General features: G+C 35.6%; 1 protein-coding gene across 5 annotated transcripts in view; it reads left to right on the plus strand.

Annotated features, from left to right (window-relative positions):
* PTPN4 (protein tyrosine phosphatase non-receptor type 4) overlaps window positions 1–21,289 on the plus strand; it is a 230,079-nt gene that overhangs the window by 28,829 nt on the left and 179,961 nt on the right. For 3 of the 5 annotated variants that reach the window (XM_032412078.1, XM_032412100.1, XM_032412098.1), the window contains exon 2: window positions 15,206–15,360. In XM_032412078.1, coding sequence (XP_032267969.1) covers window positions 15,223–15,360 — 138 coding nt within the window. In that variant the 5' untranslated portion in view covers window positions 15,206–15,222. Of the gene's footprint in view, window positions 1–1,606; window positions 1,893–15,184; window positions 15,361–21,289 lie in introns of those variants that run through there. The other 2 variants (XM_032412087.1, XM_032412092.1) reach the window with 2 other exon arrangements.

Raw genomic sequence — 21,289 nt, forward strand, 5'->3', positions numbered from 1 at the left:
AAATACAAAACATTTTTTGTGTTGTTTATGTTTAGCCATGTAGTTACCCTTACTGGTGGTTTTCATTTCTTCCTGTGGATTTTAGTTACTCTCTAAATGTTCTTTCATTTCATCTTTTAGTGTTTTTGTCTAGGACAGATGTGGTTACAAATTCTTTTAGTTTCTGTTTCTTTGGAATAATCTTTAATTCTTAATTTTTGAAGTATTGTTTTGCCACATATTGAAATCTTGTTGATAGTCTTTTTCTATTAGTATTTTGAATGTGTCATTTACTGCCCTCTGACCTACCTGTTTCCTGATTAGGTATTGTCTGTTAATGTTACTAAAGATCACTTGTAGGTGATGAATCACTTTTCTCTTGCTACTTTCAAGATTTTCTTTTTCTTTGTGTTTTAATAGTTTGACTATGATGTGTCTAGGATCTGGTTGAGTTTATCTTTTTTGGAAGTCATTTGGTTTTTTTGATGTGTAGATTAAATTTTAAACATCAAGTTTGGGGATTTATCTGCCATTATTTCTTCAAATATTTTCTCTGCCCCCTTTTTAGTTGACTGTTTCTGAGACTTCCATTATGAATATGTTGGTATACTTGATGGTGTCTCTCTCAGGTCTCAGGCTCTTTATTTTTCTTCATTCTTTATTCCTTCTGGTCCTCAAACTGGATATTCTCAACTGACTTATTTTCAAGTTTACTAATTCTTTTTTGTATTAGCTCAAGTCTTCTGTTGAGCTCTTTTATTGAATTTTTTATTTCAATCATTTTACTTTTAACTACAGAATTCTTTTTTAAAAGATTTATTTATTTGAGAGAGAGAGTGTGAGAGTGGGGGAAGGACAGAGGGAGAGAGAGTCTTAAGTAGACTCCACGGGAGCCCAACATGGGGCTCCATCTCACGACCTGAGCCGAAACCAAGAGTTTTCCAGTATTCTTTCTGCTTTTGTGAAGGAGTGGATTTTCAGAGGTGTTTACTCTGCCATTCTGGAAGTGCTTCCTCCATTTTTTTTCTTTTTTTAATTAGAAGGTTACTTTTAAAAGATAGTTAACTACTTTGAAAACATCAGATGGGTGGAAATACAGAAATTTGAATCCAACAAAAGGTAGTTAAATTTAATTACTTTCAGTTAATTGATACCCAAGATTTTTCCATGCTCTGGTTTATACTTAATGTAAGTCTGAACCCAATTCACTGCTTTCTTAATTGGATGAACATTTTTATGTAGCAAATAGTGTAACCAGGGCCGATATAAGTAAAGTTTATGAAATATTAACATGAAACATGTTCATCTTTTCTAGAAACTGATACTTTAAGAACCATGGACTAGTGGGGCACCTGGGTGGCTCAGTCGTTAAGCGTCTGCCTTCGGCTCAGGTCATGATCCCAGGGTCCTGGGATCGAGTCCCACATCGGGCTTCCTGCTCGGCGGGAAGCCTGCTTCTCCCTCTCCCACTCCCCCTGCTTGTGTTCCTGCTCTCGCTATCTCTCTCTCTGTCAAATAAACAAAATCTTTAAAAAAAAAAAAAAAAAAAAAGAACCATGGACTAGTTTCCAAGTTAATTTTCCCTTTGTTGCTTTGATCATATAAATATATTTTATTTTCAGTGACATTTTGTTCCTGCAAGCATAAATTATGACATTCATAGAAGGTTTGATTTATGATTATGAAAATTGAGATCTAGTTTTAAGCTGTGCCTTTTTATTTCACAGAATTTCTGAATTGAAAACAAAAAGTTGTTTCCTTTATATTTGGGCTATCCTTTGTAGAACCATTTAATATAATTATATAAATTATTCTTTGGGAGTAAATTAACCACTTAAAGATGAGTCATTTTGTATTTCAGCTTAGAGCGTACCACCTGTGTTATATCATGGTCCCTAAAATAACTGTTTAAGGTGAGTGCTATTACTTTGACATTTTTGTAGATAAAGGAAATGAGGCAGAAATAGGTTAAAGAGAATAAACATCTAGTGATCATCTTTCTTTTCTAAAGATTTACTTATTTGAGAGAGAGAGAGAGAGCATAAGCGGGGGGAGTGGCAGAGGGAGAGGGAGAAGCAGGCTCCCTACCGAGCAGACAGCCCAATGCAGGGCTTGATCCCAGAACTCTGGGATCATGACCTGAGCCAAAGGCAGACACTTAACCAACTGAGCCACCCAGGTGCTCCGTCATCTTTATTTTCTTAATAACAGGTCTTAAGGTTGTAGCGTATAGAACGATCTCTGTATCTGAATTGTTGTGACATCTAAACTGAATATTAAAAATTTTAATTTGCATTATCAGCATTTGCCACTATTAGAAGAAATCAGCCATGTTAACATGATGAAGAAAACTGGTCCAAATGTGCATTGTTAAATTAAATTTTGTTATATAATCAGGAGATTATGAATCAGAATGTCAAAATTCTCTACATATTTTGCCTCTTAAGTGGTTTGACTGTATGTTTTTAGCAGTTTTATTCAAGTAAAATAGTATAAACTGTATATATATTTAAAGTATAGTATTTGATCAGTTTGACATATTTATACATCCATAAAACCATCACCACACTCAGTATAATGATCATACTCATTACTCCCAAGTGTCCTTGTGCCCTACTATAATCCCTTCCACCATACTGCTGGACCCTAGGCAACTGCTGCTCTGCTGTCTGCCACCAAAGATGACTTTGTGGTTTTTAGAATTTTATATGGATGGAATCATATAGTATGTACTCTCTTTTTTTGACCTAGCTTCTTTGAGCATAATTATTTTGAAACCTGTCCATATTGTTGTGTACATCAGTACTTCCATTTTATTATGTACTAGTATTCCACTTTATTAAAATACCACAGGTGAATAAACACGTACCACATGTCAGTAAATCCATTTACCTATTAATAGGCATTTATTTTGTTTCCAGTGGTTAGCTATAACAAATACAAGTCTTTGTATGGACATTTGCATTTGTTACCTGGATACTCATAGAGTTGGAGTAGGTTCACATTTATAAGAAGGTGCCAAACTATTTTCCAGTGTTGTAACACTATATAATGAATGAGAGATCCATTTTTCTCTTGTCTTTGGCAGCAGTTGGTGTTCTGTGTTTTGTGTCTGTCCTGATGAATATGTAGTGAAATTGTGTTACGGTTTTAGTTTGCACAGGCCTAATGTCTAATGATGTTGAGCATCTTTTTGTGTGGTTATTTGCAATATGCATATCTACTTTGATGAAGTATCTCTTTAAATCTTTTGTTTGTCTTTAAATTAGGTTGTTTTGTTTTCTTAATACTGAGTTCTGAGAGTTCTTTATATATTCTGGATACAATTCCTTTATCTGATATATGTTCCCACTCTCCGGTTAGTCTTTTCATTCCTCTTAACAGTGTCTTTTGAAAAGCAGATGTTTTAATTTTGGTGAATTAGAAAATATCAATTTATTCTTTTAAAAGTCATGCTTATGGTGGTTTTTCTAAAAAATATTTGCCCAGGGGCGCCTGGGTGGCTCAGTTGTTAAGCGGCTGCCTTCGGCTCAGGTCATGATCCCAAGGTCCTGGGATTGAACCCCACATCGGGCTCCCTGCTCCGCGGGAAGCCTGTTTCTCCCTCTCCCACTCCCCCTGCTTGTGTTCCCTCTCTCGCTGTGTCTCTCTCTGTCAAATAAATAAATAAAATCTTAAAAAAAAAAAAAGAAGAAAAAAAAAGAAATATTTGCCCAACCTAGGGTCACCGAGGATTTCTTCTGTGCTTTCTTTAAGAATTTTTGTGTTAGGTTCTGCAGAGATCTTTGATCCATTTTGAGTTAATTTTTGCATACAGTTCAAGGTATGGATTGAAGTGCATTTTTTTTGCATATTTTCAGCCATCTTTTGAAATGACTAGCCTTTGTCTACGGAATTTTTGCAGGCATACCTCAGAGATATTGTGGGTTCCATTCCAGACCACCACAATAAAGCAAATATTGCAATAAAGCAAATCAAATGAATTTTTTGGTTTCCTAGTGCATATTAAAATTATGTTTACACTATGCTGTGGTCTATTAAGTGTACAGTAACATTATTTCTAAAAAAAGAAAAAAGATATCTTGGGGTGCCTGGGTGGCTTAGTTGGTTAAGTATCTGCCTTTGGCTCAGGTCATGATCCCAAACTCCTGGGATCAAGCCCCACGTCGGGCTCCCTGCTCAGCAGGAAGTCTACTTTTCCCTCACTCTCTCTCTGCCCCTCCCTCTGCTTGTATTCTCTCTCTTTCTCTCTCATAAATAAAATATTTTTAAAAACTACATAATTAGATGCGCCTGGGTGGCTCAGTTGTTAAGCATCTGCCTTCGGCTCAGGTCATGATCCCAGGCTCCTGGGATCGAGCCCCGCATCGGGCTCCCTGCTCGGCAGGAAGCCTGCTTCTCCCTCCCCCATACCCCCTGCTTGTGTTTGCTCTCTCACTGTGTCTCTCTCTCTGTCAAATAAATAAATAAAATCTTTTAAAAAAATACATAATTAAAAAATACTTCATTGCTAAAAAATGCTGGGAGTTATTACTGAGCTTTCAATGAGTTGTAATTACTGCTCACAGATCATTACAGCAAATATAATAAAGAAAAATGTGAAATATTGAGAGAATTAACCAAATGTGACACAGAGACATGAAGTGAGCAAATGCTGTTAGAAGAGTGGTACCATAAACTTGCTGGATGCAGGATTGCCACAAATCTTCAATTTGTTAAAAACTCAGTATCTGCCAAGCACAATAAATGATGTGTGCCTGTATATCTTTGTCAAAATTTAGTTGTCCATATATGTGTGAGTCTTATTCTGTATTCTATTTTGTTTCATTCCTCTGTCTTTTTATCTTGATCCCAGTACAGTGTCTTGGTTTCTGTAGCTTATAATGAGTCTTAAAATCAGTAGATTTAGTTTCCCATTTTGTGTTTCTTTTCAAAGTTGTTTTCACCCTTTTTTAAAAAGATTTATTTATCTTGGGGAGTGTGCGTGTGTGCTCTCAGGGGGAGGGGCAGAAATAGAGTGAGAGAGAGAATCTCAAGCAGTCTCCTCACTGAGTGTGGAAACTGATGCTGGGCTTGATCTCACGACCCCTGAGATCATGACCTGAGCCGGAACCAAGAATCAGACACTTAACTGACTGAGCCACTCAGGTGCCTCTCAACTATTTTCAATTCAGATCTTTTCATTTTCTATTCAAGTCTCTCATTTTCATATAAATTTTAGAATTGGTTTGTCAGTTTCTACAAGCAAGCCTGCTGTGATTTTTATTGAGATTGCCTTGCATCTACAGATCATCTAACCTGTGAACACAGCATATCTCTTCACTATTTTCTTTTTTAATTTCTCTCAGCAGTGTTTTGAAGTTTTCAGTTTCAGTGCTATTATAAATAATATTGCTTTTAAATTATAACTTTTGGTTGTTGCTAGTTTGTGGAAATACAATTAATTTTTACATATTGATGTTACATTTTGCTTTGCTATAAACTCACTTATTAGTTCTAGCAGCTTTTTTGTAGATTTCTTCAGATTCTCTATGTAGAAGGTTATGTCATCTGCAAATATTGATAGTTTTCTTTCTTCCCTTCTAATCTCAGTGACTTGTATTTCATTTTTTGCCTAATTGCTCTGACTCACACCTCCAGTACAATTCCGAATAGCAGTGGTGAGAGCTGATAGATATCCTTGTTTTTGTTTTTAAATTTTAAAAAATATTTTATTTATTTATTTGAGAGAGTTGGGGGATGGGAGAGAACGTAGGAGCACGGGGAGGGGCAGAGGGAGAGAGAGAAGCAGACTGCCTGCCAAGTAGGTAGCCCATGAGGGGCTCGATCCCAGGACCCCGAGATCACGACCTGAGCTGAAGGCCACCACTTAACTGACTGAGCCACCCAGGCACCCCAGATATCCTTGTTTTGTTCCTGATTTTAGCCATAAAACATCCCATTTTTCAGTGTTAAGTATGATGTTAACTGTGTTTTCCACAGATGTCCTTTATCAGGTCAAGGAAGATTTGTTTGTCCCTCCTTTGATTCTCTACCACCCATTTCATCTTTCCTGTTACTTTCTAGCTACTGCTGAGCCATGTCATTTGTCTCTTTCTGTGACAGCCTAAACTCTTTAATCTATATTTATGATGATGGAAAAATAAACTGTTTGCCATTTTGTCCTTTGAAGTTAAAAGTCAGAAGGAATGTGCTTACTTTTGCTGAACAGAAAACATTGTATTAACATTAATAGAATTCTGAATAGAAAACAATTTTATCCCACAATTTTAATTCACTAATCATTATGTGAATATGCCCAAGTGCTTTTTCTGTCTCTTAACTATATGTGTCCATAATTTTTATAGCTTGAATATCACCATATATGTTCAGCTCTTTTGACTTAATATGTACAGATTTTTAATGTGTGTAGACATAAAAGATTTATCATAAGTTTAGGTCTTTCACAATGTTTACATTTGTATTAGTACATTTGGTATAAAAGACAACATTTTTGTAGATCATAATTCATAATCTTTTTTTACTTTATTATTATTATTTTTTAAAGATTTTATTTATTTTCTGACAGAGAGAGAGACAGCGAAAGAGGGAACACAAGCAGGGGGAGTGGGAGAGGGAGAAGCAGACTTCACGCTGAGCAGGGATCCTGAGCGGGGCTCGATCCCAGGACCCGAGCTAAAGGCAGACGCTTAACGACTGAGACACCCAGGCCCCCCCTATAATCTTTTATTTTTTATTTTTTTTTAAAGAGATGGGCTCGTTTCCACTGAAAGCAGTTATGTATACATGTATATCAATTTTACTGAAACACTTCTCAGATGAAAAAGGAAAGCTGTAATGGAGAATTTTGTTTGAACTTCTGTTTCTAAAACATCGTGGAAGGTTTAGCGTATTTTTTTCACAAAGTTGGAATTTTCAAGTAATAAAATTCTCCAGAAATCAAACAGAATTATTGCTTTATGAAATGAAAGTAAATGTGGCAAGAAGTGTGAATATATTTAGTATATTAGTAACTAAATCTTGTACCTGAAGATACCATTTTATGGAGAAGTCTCAAGAGCTGATCAGACAGTTCATTTATGCTTTAGGTCTGAAGTCTTTAAGTATAAGTCACCCAAGAAAGTTAACTCAATACTAAAGAAACTGAGTAGTGGGAACAGTGTTGAGATTCTAAGCTAAGTATTTCAGACCTAAGATTCTAAGATGTACAAGATCAGAATAGCGCAGAATATATACTTAATTTCTTATACTTTTCATTTGGTCACTTTAAGGAATACTTATTCACTGCCCAGCATCCTATAAGGTATGGGATTGAAGGTTATGGAGGGAGATACAATGTTAATTATGTTAGAACCAGTCTCTGCCTCCTTGGCATTTATGGCTTCTTATGAAGGATGCTTGCAGGAGGGCTACACAAATAAAATATTTTATGCTAGAATGTAAGTTCTATAAGAATAGGGATTTGATTGGGCGCCTGGGTGGCTCAGTTGGTTGGGCGACTGCCTTCGGCTCAGGTCATGATCCTGGAGTCCCGGGATCGAGTCCCACATCGGGCTCCCTGCTCAGCGGGGAGTCTGCTTCTCCCTCTGCCCTCTTCCCTCTCGTGCTCTCTGTCTCTCATTCTCTCTCTCTCAAATAAATAAATAAAATCTTTAAAAAAAAAAAAAAAAAAAAAAAAAAGAATAGGGATTTGATTTTTCCCCCCATTGATGTATGCCAAGGGCCTGCGTCAGTGCCTGGCACAATTTAACAAATATTTGCTGAATGATTGAATGAACATATGACTGAATCTACTGGAAATCTGCTTAGAAATTATTTCTGGGGTACTTGCATGGCACACACTGTTGGTAGAACATGCAGCTTTTGATCTCAGGGCTGGGAGTTTGAGCCCCTCATTGGGCAGAGAGATTACTTTAAAAAAATAAAATACTGTTTATTTAAAAAAAATTATTCCTAACGTTTTTTAATGGGAAGGATATTTTTCAGGTACATGTATATAAAACTCAGTCTGTTCTTTTAAGGTTTTTTTTTCCTTCAAGAAATATTTTTTTTATTAAGTTTTTATTTTAATTCCAGTTAGTTAACATACAGTGTAAATTAGTTTCAGGTGTACAAAATAGTGATTTAACAATTCCATACATCACCCAGTGCTCATCATAGCAAGTGCACTCCTTAATCCCCATCACCTATTTTGCCCATCTCCTCACGTAACTCCCCTCTGATAATCATCACTTTGTTCTCTGTAATTAAGAGTCTGTTTCTTGGTTTGTCTTTCTCTTTTTTTCCCTTTGCTCATTTGTTTTGTTTCTTAAATTACACATATGAGTGAAATCATATAGTATTTGTCTTTTCTCTGACTTATTTTGCTTAAGATTATACTCTAGCTTCATCCATGTTGCAAATGGCAAGATTTCATTTTTTTATGGCTGAGTAATATTCCTGTGTGTGTGTGTGTGTATGTGTGTGTGTGTTACCTCTTCTTCATCCATTCATCAATCTATGGACACCTGAGCTACTTCCATAATTTGGCTAGTATAAGTAATGCTCCTATAAGCATAGGGGTGCATATATCCCTTTGATTTAGTGTTTTTCTATTCTTTGGGTAAATACCCAGTAGTGTGATTCTGGATTGTAGGCCAGTTGTATTTTTAACTTTTTGAGGAACCTCCATACTGTTTTCCACAGTGGCTACAACAGTTTGCATTCCCACTAACAGTGTATGAGTGTTCCTTTTTCTCCACATTCTCACCAATACCTGTTGTTCCTTGTGTTGTTGATCTTAGCCACTGACAGATGTGTGGTGATATCTCATTGTAGTTTTGATTTGCATTTCTTTTATGGTAAGTGATGATGAGCATCTTTTCATGTGTCTCTTGGCCATCTGTATGTCTTCTTTGAAGAAAGTTCTCTTCAAGAAATATTTTTAAAAATTTAAAGATTACTATTAATGAATTTTTTCTCAAAGGTTAGAGCATAACATCAAATAATCAAATAAAGTTATTTAAAGCTCTTAATTAGTAGTGTGTAAACTAGTAAGGTTTTATTGTAAGTTATGGGAGGCCAACATCTTGTGAAAATCCACATTTAAGAGTGTTGAATACTTAGAATAGATAGTGCATTTCTGTAGTTGGTCTTAGCAATGCAGATTTATCCTTTTAAAGTTAACGTTATCTTAAATACTTTCTGCCCATTATTGTTAGTGACTTGAGGTTGAGAAGAACATTTTGGTATTAATAGCTCCTTGAGGTTGTATATAAAGCTTTGTTGTGTAATTTAAAAAGGCGCCCGGGTGGCTCAGTTGGTTAAGCTTCCGACTCTAGATTTCCGCTCAGATCGTGTTCTCAAGGTTGTGAGATTGAGCCCCAAGTTGGGCTGTGTGCTCTGTGGGGTGTCTGCTTGAGATTCTCTCCCTCTCTCTCTGTCCCTCCCTCCACTTGCGTGCTTGCTCGCTCTCTCTCTAAAATAAATAAAAAATAAATCTTTAAAAATAAAAAATTAAAACATATAAATCTGAAAAAAATTTTATTCATGAACATAAATATAAGGAATATGAGATTGTGAGGATAGAGGGTAGGTACATTTTGTTCTATTATAAGAACATTTGCATATGTTAATTATAATTTTCTACTGTCTTATTATGAGTGCTTTTTGTTTGAATATTTCCTACTTAGGGTAGCCAAGTTTAGGTTTTTCTGGTCTGTAAAGAACAGTGGCTTTTAACCTTACTTATAATCTACTAAACCTGTGTAAACATGGAACCAGTAGATGGGTTACTTTCAGGATATGTTTAAGTATGTTGTCCAAGAGTAGATTTGGGTAGTCCCTAAAAACATGTGACTCAGTTTTCTAAATAACTGCATATCTGTGGAAAGGCTACTGAGTGTTGTTTGTTTGTTTTTGCCAGAAATGGAAGTAATACCCAATACAGTATTTGCTTAATGTTAATAATTAATTTTCAAAATATGGAGAAGTGCTGTTTGCACTTCACTTTGTAAATAATATTCACAATAAAATTATAATATTTAAAGCATAAAGGGCAGCTGGCTGGCTCAGTCAGAAGAGCATGCGACTCTTGATCTTGGAATTGTGAGTTCGAGTCCCATGTAAAGATTACATACATAAATAAATAAACTTTAAAAAAAAATAAAGCATGATAAATAAATAAAGCTGTCCTTAGAAAGCAATTAGAGAGTTGTGTGAGATAACATAAACTAGACTATGTAGTCATCAAGGAGAAAAGTAATTAAAGAGTTTTTAAAAATGGATAGTTTTTCTTTGTTCATATAGTCTCCTTCAATGACTTTTTGGAAATTTCTATGTAGCATGGAGGATGATCAGAAGAGCCCCCTAGAAATATTTGATACTTTGCTCAGTTGGGACTTTAAACAGTTATGTTCTCTTAGCATCTCTAACAGAACATTTTGCTCTCGTAAGTGAATAGAAAAAGTTTGAAGTGCTCTAGGAAAAGGTGTCTCTTCTGAGAAAAGCAGACACTTACCTGCCAGCCAGATGTCATATATTAAGATGCTCATAACCTTTCAGGAGTGTGTTTTCAAGATGTAATGGAAATTCTGACTAGACTTATTTGGCTTATTATCTTATTTCTTATCACTTATGGGCAGTTAGGTTGTCACTGGCATAATTGTGCCATTTGTCAAGTGGTATGTATCTTTAAGGTAGATAATTTTCAAGACTGTGGAAGAATCTCATATGAAAGTATCTTGGTGAGTTACATAGAAATTTCATTGAAACAAAAAAAAAGAAAAAAGAAAAATTTCAATTAAACCATTAATCTAGGTTCAAGTGCAAATGTCAAAAGTAAATGTGCCAGTAAATGGGGAAGACTGATTTTGGCAGAATATCTTTGGTATCTTGTCATTCCTGTATCACTCTTTGACATTGGCATACCTTCGTAACATCAACCAGTGTTCTTTTTTGGGTAGCTCCCCCTACTGTTAAAACTAATTTGCTGATTCTGCTGTTACTTATGAATTTCTTAGGTCTTTGCCCACTTTCTTTATCTGGACCACTCACCCCAGGTGAAGGGAAGGCAGGGCTGGGGAGAAGAGAAATACATATATCCATTAGAAGCAAGAGTGGAACATGCACAAAGAGATGATTGTGTGTTGCTTTGTGTTTTCTTTTTGGCTTTACAATAAGTCTTTGTATTAGAGAAAATCCATGTATATTTTTAATGCTTTTAATCAGTAAGTTTATAGTCTTTATAATAGTTCTATTTGAAGATTCTTTCTGTTTTTTGCTTTGTTTTGTTTTTTTTTTAAGTAAGCTCCACACCCAGTGTGGAGCTCAGTGCAGGGCTTGAATTCATGATCCTGAGATCAAGCCCTGAGCTGAGATCAAGAGTCAGATGCTTAACCCAGGTGCCTCATTGTTTCATATTTTCTATCTCTGGTGAATATTTCTTGATTGAGTAGTACCATTGTGAAATGTGTATTAGTTTTCTATTGATGTGTAATGAATAACCTCAAATTTGGCAGTTTAAAACAACACATTTATTTTCCTCCAGTTTCTGTGGGTCAGGAGGATGGATGCAGCTTGGTTGCATTTCACATAGTTGCAATCTAGATGTTGACCAAACTTTGGGAGCCTGGGTTCTTTTCCAAGCTCATGTGATTGTTGATGAATACAATCAAATGTAGGGCTGAGGTCTTTAGTTTTTCGCTGGCTGTCAGCTTCTAGAGGCCCCTTTCACAGGTCATTTCACAACATGGCAGACCATGTCTTTAAAGCCAGCAGTAGAATTTCTTTTACTTCAGGAAGTTCCCAATTTTTTAAGGGCTTCCACCTAAGTCAGGCCCACCAAGGGTACTCTTTATTTTGATTTACTCACTTGACTTAGGGCTTTAATCACATCTGCAAAATCCTCACCCTTCACCTAATTGTGGAAGGAAAAATCTCATCAAATTTCTTAAGTCTTTGCCACACTGAAGTAGAGGGTATTGTACTGTTACCTGTTTGATTAGTTAAGGATAAGAAAAATAAAAGTTTTAAAATAACATTCACCTGTTCCTTCTTTTTAACATTTTTTTTTGTTAAGTTCAGTTAGTCAACATATAGTACATCATTAGTTTAAGGTGTGTAGTGTTCAATGATTCATTAGTTACGTACAACACCCAGTGCTCATCACATCAGGTCTATTCCTTCTTTGATACTTTTCTTTATGTAGATCTGAGTTTTGATGTCTATTATTTTACTTCACTCTAAAGAACTTCTTTTAAAATATCTTGCAAGGCTGGTGCACTGCCAACAAATCCTTCCCCCTTTTTTTTGTCTGAGAAACTGTTTATTTCTTTCTCTTTTGAAAGACGATTTGTAGGATATAGAATTCTAGGTCTCTAGGGGTTTTTTTCCCCTCAACATTTTAAATATTTCACTTCACTTTCTTCTTGTTTGCATGCTTAAGTAGTCAGATGTATTCTTATATTTGCTTCTCAATAAGTAAGCTGTTTTTTTCCTCTGACTTCTTTCAGGATTTTTAAATCTTTGATTTGTAGTTTTAAAGTGATATGCTTAGGTATAGGTAGGTTTTTTTGATATTTTTCCTTCTTGGTGTTCTTGGAGCTTTTTGGATCTGTGGTTTGATGTCTGACATTAATTTGGGGAAACTCTCAGTCATTATTGATAGTTTCAAATATGTTTTCTTGTCTTCCCCTCTATTCTTTTCATATATCTATTTTACACCTTTTTTTGTCCCACAGAGTTTAGGTGTTCTGGTTTTTTTGTTTTTGTTTTTTTTCAGTCTTTGTTCCTTTTGCTTTTCGATTTTTGACGATTCTTTTGATATATCCTCTAGCTCAGAGATTCTTTCCTCTGTTGTGCCCGATACATGTCTATCAGAAAGCATTCTTCATGTCTTACAGTGTTCTTTACCTGTAACATTTCTTTTTGGTTCTTTCTTCAGATTTCCATTTCTGTGCTCACATTGCCCATCTGTTCCTGCATGCTGTCTACAATGTCCATTAGAGCTTTAGCATATTGATCACAGTTGTTTTAAATTCTGTGTGTGATAATTCCAACATCCCTTTCATGTCTGGTTCTGATGCTTGCTTTTTCCTTTCAAATTGTGCTTTTTTGCCTTTTTTAGTATGCCTTCTGATTTTTTTTTTTTTAAGATTTTATTTTTAAGTAACCTCTACACCCAATGTGGGACTCGAACTTACAACACTGAGATCAAGAGTCTCATGCTCTACTGACAGTCGGCCAGGCACCCCTATAAATTTTTCTTGATAGTCAGGCATGATGTTGTGTTAAGAGGAACTGATGTAAATAGGCCTTTAGTAGTGTAGGGAGGAAAAGCATTCTGTAATCCTCTGGTTAAGCCTCAGTATTTTAGTGAACCTATGCCTCTGGACTATGAATGTCACAGGGTTTCTCAGGTTTTTTCCCCCTTTTAGATGGGACAGGATGGCTAAAGTGGTCTGGAGTTGGTTATTTCCATTCTCCCACTGGAAGGCTAGAGTCAGCTGGAGTTGAGTATTTTCTTTGCCCCAGGTCACTTAGGTTCTGGTTAACTAATTTCTCCTAAGGACAGGTGTTGTTAAGAAGAACAGAGTGCTCTGGTATATTTAATAATTGTCTTGGGGTGTGTGTGTGTGTGTGTGTGTGTGTGTGTATGTTATATATGTTCATCCCCGGCAGAAAGCTTAAGGCTACTTTTCTCCATATTTACTGTGGGAATCTAGTTGGATTCCTGAAGTAAACCTCCGAATATTGTGGGAGTCCTCCTATGACTGGGCTCCCTGGAGTTTTTAACTTTCAGCATTGTCCACATTGAGCCTCCTGCAGTTCGCCAGTTACAGTTCAGATTTTCCTAATCGTGTACTGGCTCCCCTGGTGGTTTCTGTTTGTGAGTCTCTCCTTGAGACCCTATGTATTTGCCTGTCTCTTCAGTCTTGGGGGCAGCGGTTTGCCCTGTGTCTTCTCTCTCTCATGAATCCAAGCAGCCTTGGTGATTTTCCAGTCTGTTCTACTTTTTACTTGTTAAAGTGGAGTGGAGACTTGCAAGCTCTTAACATGTGGAACCAGAAACCACCAATCCCTGTCTTTTAATTGGTGAGTCTTACTTGGCTAGCCCCTCTTTGTCAACTGCTAAAGCTGTTTTCCTTATACAATTCTCATACTTGTGTAGCACTGACTTTTACTTATAGCTTTAATCTTTTTGACATGAACAGTCTGTGATGTCAACTGCAGTTACTGAATACCACTGATTTGAACTGGCGTTTCTCTTTATTATTTTTTGCTTACTCATTATTCAAATTTCTTACTACTTAATTTAAAAGTTCTGTATACTTGTGTTTCTAATATATTTTATTTCCTGTCTTTAATTGTCTTTAAGAGGGAAGTTTTGTGGATTTTAAACTTTGAATCCTTGAATGTCTGGAAATATCTTTAGCTTTATTCTCCCATATGAATGCTAATTTTTTTGGTATGTAATTCTGTGTTTCATATAATTTTCAGAACTTCAAAGCTACATCTTCATTGCCTTTTCTCCCCTCCCCCTCCCTATCCCCCCTATTCATTACCTTTTAACTTCAGGTATTGCTGATATCAGTGTATTATCTGTTCAGATTTTATAGGCAATGTCATTTTTTCCTTCTTAGGTTAAAAATTGAGAAGCAAAGATCTGTAGCCTTATGTTTTCTATTTTGTTTTTGTTTTCTTGAGAATAATAAGAATAATCCTATTAGAATTCATTTAAATTTGAGGATAGTTAAAATAAAGAGTATTATTGTATTTAAAAAAATTGACCAAACTCCCATGTTTCCCCCAAATCTTAAGTTTAGTAAAGGTAAGGGTCCTTTAGAGGTAAATAGTCTTCCCTCCTGTTGCTGTTCTACAGTGTTTTTAAATATTTGCATCAGTGAGTAATGTCCAACTTCCTAAGGTAGCATATTCTCCTACTCCTTTTTTTGCTATTCCTAAATTTATATATTTTGAATTGGATTATGACTTCCTGAACAATTTGTGTATTTTCTTCTCAATGGAACAGTTCAAAATAAAGCTCTTCCAGGCAGTTTGAATTTTAGTTTAAATGATGAATTATATACAGTATCTTTTTTTTATACCTACAATTTTTATTGGTGTTTCAAAAGTTATAACTGCTTTTTACTTGTGTTAGTTGAAGATTATATAATAACCTTGGTGTTTTAAACTGCTAAGTATCTTCAACTATTTTTTTATTTAGTGAATGTTTTTTTCAACTTAGACCGAGTGTGGACAGTAATGACCTCGCGTTTCCGATTGCCTGCTGGCAGAACCTACAATGTACGAGCATCAGAGTTGGCCCGAGACAGACAGCATACGGAGGTGGTTTGCAACATCCTTCTTCTGGATAACACTGTACAAGCTTTCAAAGTTAATGTAAGTATTTTATGTCTTTTTTCTTTTAATAATTTCTGAGTTTAGATTATATTTTAAAACTGTAACTGTTTAATTGTAGTATAGTTTGAAAAGCCTTATTCAATGAAGAAAGTCTTTTTAGTATGGGTTTTTAAGCTTCTAGTATAAGTTCTGATTTAAACTGGGTCTCTCAGGGGGCGCTTGGGTAGCTCAGTTGTTAGGTGTCTGCCTTTGGCTCAAGTCCATGATCCTAGGGTCCTGGGATTGAGCCCCACGTCGGGCTCCCTGCTCGACGGGAGGCCTGCTTCTCCCTCTCCCACTCCCCCTGCTTGTGTTCCTGCTCTTGCTATCTCTTTCTCTGTCAAATAAAATCTTTAAAAAAAAAAGAGACTTAAATTAAAATAGATAAATAAATAAATAAAAATAAATTGGGTCTTTCAAGAAGTTGACAAATGAACAGTGCATTATGATTAGTGGAGCAGATCAATAGTATGTGCTTGAGGTGCTTGAAAGGAATTTGTTCTCCTAAATAATTTATACATCTTGTTTGTAATCTTTCTTGTATTGTCTGTGAATAAAACTTGCTAAACAAAGATAAAGGACAGTCCTGATCTTATCTGAGTCTTGTCTGAAATATTTATTCAACAAATATTTGTTCATCCTATTTATATCTATCTTTATTTGCTTAACATTATTGGGAGTTTCACCCTGGGTATGCTAACAGTTGTTGGTTCATTTTCATTGCTGTATAGTACTCTAGTGTATGAATACACCACAATTTACTTAATCATTTTTTTGTTTCCATTTACTTGTCCAGTTTACTATTGGTGTATATTTGGATTTTTTCTACTTTGGGCTCTTGTCAGTCACATTACTGTGAACATTCCAAGACAAGGAACACACCCTTGTCGTACACCTAAAACTTACACAATGTCATGTGTCAATTTTATGTCAGTAAAGTTGGGGAAGATAAAATACTAATCTTTCTTTTACCAGTTTCTTAAGCTTAAAATTTTCTGTATTACCATATAACACGATTGCTAATTTATCTTTTTTTACTGAAACTCCAGGCCATTTCACATTGGAAAAGGGACTGTAGAGTAGTACCTTTAAGGGTATTATCTAACATACCCAACTAATGTGCTTTTCCAAAATGTTAAGCTTTAATTTTTTTTTGTATTCTGTCATCTGTTAATAGATAGGTAGCATAGGTTATCAACAAGGGATACTACTCAGTGAAGAGAATTCTTCATAAAAATTTTTAGTTAATGGAAACTCATGTTTTAGGAATTGATACAAGAAAATAAGCCCCTTTTCCTGTTTTTGACTCATTAAAATTCTTTTGGGGGGTTTAAATAATAATTCTTAATATTAATTATTATTTACTTTTCATTTTAACTTACAGTTTTGTATTTTTTTAAAAATATTGCAGACAGATTTGCTGTGGTTCCCATCTAGCAAGATATTTTCTGTTGGCACTTTAGTTAATAATGGAATGTTATATTTTTCAATATAGTAGGCAGTGTACGAATTGCTCTTTTAGAGAGACATATTTAATATATTTATGGGTTTTTATTTATTATATATATTTAAATATCAGTTCTAATACAATTGAGTGCATTACTACTAGAATGATAAATATTATATGATACTAGAAACTTTCTCTACCATTACTACAGGTCATCAACAAACTTAAGAGGAACAATATGAGAAATTGACTGTTGGATAAGTAGTATATTTATTCCTCTCGGTATTTGGACCCAAGTCATTCAGAATGTCCAAGTTGCTTTGTACTTTTGTGTAGATGCTGCATATTTTAATCTATGCGTATGGCTCTCTGGTTATGCCGTTTACAATCTGTACAGCATTATGTAATCTAGCCTGCACATTAAGAGGGGAGTTCGAATCTCTGGTATTCTCTGTGTCCACTAAGTACCATTAAGTCTCAGAAGTACCCACTGTGGGCAGCTGCTAGTTTCACCAGCATCTCTCTATTCACTGGGAAGGAGAACTGCTCAGTTTCCTCTGGAGATTACCATGCAGTGATTTGTAACATCTTAGCTTTTGGAATCATTCCCTTCCCTGAAAGATTTCTGTACCAGAAATGAAATGTTTATTGTTGCCAAAGTCTGCTTTTTTTCCATCTGGTATTCATCTCATCAAAACCTTTTCTATATATTTTCCTGGGAGAAAGTGATGTAATAAAGGAGTTGATATAACCTCATTAGTTCCTTTTTTTCTTTCTCTGTTGTAGACACAGGATTGAGATAAGCCTATTAGCATTGCTTCAGTTTGAAGTTCCAGTTTCACTGTGGTTTTGGCACAACATTTATTTTACTATAGCCAGCCTATGGAGTGTGTTTTTTCTCTCATGTCCTTGAGTTCATTGTCAATCACTAAAAACATGTTTCCATTAAATACCTCAGCTAGAAGACTCAAAGGCTGGAGGCTAGAATCATTTGAAGGTTTATTCACTCATATGACTATTACCTGAGACCTTAGCTGAGGCTTAAACACCTATATGATCTGTCTATGTGCCCTGGGCTTCTTCACAGCACAATGGCTGTATTCCAAAGGTGAGCATCCATAGAGAGAGTGGGAGCCAGGCTGTAGCCATATTGCCTTTTGTGATCTGGCTGTGGAAGTCACATAATATCACTTCTACCACATTCAGTTTGTCAGTGCTATCACAAGGTCACACTCAGGATCAATGGAAGGGAAATTTATTCAGCACACATTATTCAGTGTACAGTTCCTTTTTTTTTTTTTTTTTTAAGATTTTATTTATTTGACAGAGTGAGAGAGCACAAGCAGGGAGCAGCAGAGGGAGAGGGAGAAGCAGGCTCTCCACTGAGCAGGGAGCCTGATGCGGGACTCAGTCCCAGGACCCTGGGATCATGACCTAAGCCGAAGGTAGACGCTTAACCATCTTAGCCACCCAGGCGCCCCTCAGTGTACAATTTTAAGGTGCTTCATAGATAATGCTGTTCAGAGACAGGGAACGAAGCTTATGCATTCAGGAATTTCTTTTCTTTCTTTTTTTTCGGCTTTTATTTTTGTCCACATTGAATTTTCCCTCAGTTTACTTTTTTAATTTTTAAAAAATTTTTATGTTAGATAGACTCCATGCCTAACATGGGGCTTGAACTCAAGACCCTGAGATCGAGTCACACGCTCTACTAATTGAACTTGCTGGGGGCTCCTCCCTCAGTTTACTTTTTGGAAATAAAATTATCTTAAAAGTACTAAAGCTGTTCTCTAAAGTGTTTTCTTTGTTATCTATTTTTATGTACTTAAGAAAAACTGATAATTTTTTAATGATACCAGTACCTCAGTTGTTAACAAAAGATACCATAAATCATAGATTTTGTTTTCTCTTGAAATAAGGTGAAATTCAATTAATACATATTTTAGTTATGTGATAATTTGGGTTGATGAATATTTAGTTGGCTGAACCTTATACTTTTTTTGTCTGTTAAATAATATGTTAACATTTATTATTATTATTATTATTATTTAGTAGTATAAACCAAGTAACAAAGGTAGGGTTAGCAGGTGGATGTGGATTGAGGTGGGAAACTAAGAGTATAAGGATGGTGAATTTAGCTAAATGTACTTACTTGGTTTTGTTTTGTTTTGTTTTAGGGAGAGAGAGCGAGCATGAGTGAGGTGGTCAGGGCAGAGGGAGAGGGAGAGAGAATTCCAAGCAGGCTTCATGCCCAGGGTGGAGCCCAAAACAGGCCTGATCTTATGACCCCGAGATCAGGACCTGAGCCCAAATCAAGAGTCCAACGCCCAACTGACTGAGCCACCCAGGTGCCCTGAGAGAGAATTTTAAGGAGGCTCCACGCCCAGCCCAGGATCTTATGACCTTGAGATCATGACCTGAGTTGAAATCAAGAGTCAGACGCCCAACCGACTGAGCCACCCAGGCGCCATTACTTATTTATAATCACTCTATAGTCATATATTTGTAAAGGAGGATAGAATTTTAGGGATATTTTTCCACCTGATTATTGTTCCATTGACTTTACATATTGTATATGTGAGAAAATAAGTTTAGAGTCATTAGGTTACTTACCAAGGCAATTGCAGAGCCAGGAGAATGTGTGTGTGTGTGTGTGTGTGTGTGTGTGTGTGTGAGAGAGAGAGAGAGAGAGAGAGAGAGAGAGAGAGAAGGTCTGTTAGCACTTCTTGTCAACATTTTAACTATTGTCATTTTCCAGCCCTACTTAAATTTGATATGTTAGTTCCTTTAAAAATACTGTCATTTACATGTCACTCAAATTCCCTCAGAAGTGTTTTATTTTACATATATTGGTTTATTCATGTATACAATTTAAGATTTTTTTAAAGATTGGGGTGCCTGGGTGGCTCAGTCATTAAGCATCTGCCTTCAGCTCAGGTCATGACCGCAGGGTCCTGGGATCGAGCCCCGCATTGGGCTCCCTGCTCTGTGGGAACCCCACTCCCCCTGCTTGTGTTCCCTCTCTCACTGTGTCGCTCTCTGTCAAATAAATAAAATCTTTAAAAACAAAAAAAGATTTTTTATAATTTTTTTTTTTTAAGACTTTAAGATTTTATGTATTTGTTTGACAGAGAGAGAGACAGCGAGAGCAGGAACACAAGCAGGGGGAGTGGGAGAGGGAGAAGCAGGCTTCCCGTGGAGCAGGGAGCCCGACGTGGGGTTTACCTACGTATATCTTATCTACCTGGAGTTTATGGAGCCTTGCTGGGTCTACATAGAACTGAGTGAGAGAAAGGGACTGGAGAGCTCTCAACTCTTGAGTATGTAGACTTACACTTATGTAGATTTCCCTGTTTTCAGCTCAGTAAAAATGAGCTGAAATTTAAATTTCTGGTTCTTAGAGTGATGGGTATTTGGAAGGGGGGTGTAGAGATGGTCATGGAGGAGACGGTTACTTGTATAGACTCACTTTGATTACTGTCTTTACTGTCACTTTAGTGTGTCTTGAGCAAACATTTGTGTCCAGTCTTCCTTGTTTAACCTTGACATCTCTAAGATTGATTTTCAACAATGTCTACCTTGAAGGAGAATTTACTATTTACCAAGATTTTTTTATTAAAATCACAGTTAAAATGCAACTGGTCTTCTTTAGTGCAAAAATATGTGATAATTTGCCAATTACCATAGTGTTTGAAAATTCAAACATTGTAATATATCATAGATCTTTAAAGCTTTTCTTTAAATTTTTTTCCTCAAACTGTATTATATTAAGCACTAGAAAACTCTTTATTAATCAGGTTTATAATTATGCACAGTTAAGGTTATCTTATTTCTTGTTTGTTTGTTTTTTTTTCTTTAATGCTGCTATGTTTCATGAGGTATATATATAGTTCTTAGGTCTTGTATCACATTTGTCAGGTATAAATTTGTTCCTGATAATGACATTTACTTCTACTGAGAAATTCCTGGACAGTTATCCAGTGATGAATTTGTAAGTCTTTAGTTTGAAGACTTACTAGCTTTGTGATTATACACAAGTTAGTGTTTTAGATTCTTCATTTGTTAAAGGAGAATAATATTTGCCTTGCATAGAATGCTCAGAATAAAATATTTGTGAAGTACTTATTTATGTGACTGACTCATACATTTAGAATGGTTGATTCTTCTGTTGCTTGTGATTTAATAGATTTAATCTATTCTGTAGTTACAGATGTTTTCTTAGAAGAATATTATAATTAAAATTCCATAAAATAGCAATATGCTAATTGCTTTATATATATTTTCATCTGTGTACTGGGTCTATGTACTGTTTCCAACACCTAGTGTGTTTCCTGGCAATATTGATTAAAAATACATTTAAACAGAAATTGTAAAAATGCCAGTTTATTCTTAAAAAGTAAAGAAGAAAACAATTGTTAAGTTTATAGTTTTGAGAATCAGGAATTTATTATCTTGGCAGTTGTACAGTAAATTAAATAAAAT

This window comes from Phoca vitulina, unplaced genomic scaffold (assembly GCF_004348235.1).
Source record: "Phoca vitulina isolate PV1807 unplaced genomic scaffold, GSC_HSeal_1.0 scaffold1, whole genome shotgun sequence".
Classification (NCBI taxonomy): domain Eukaryota; kingdom Metazoa; phylum Chordata; class Mammalia; order Carnivora; family Phocidae; genus Phoca; species Phoca vitulina.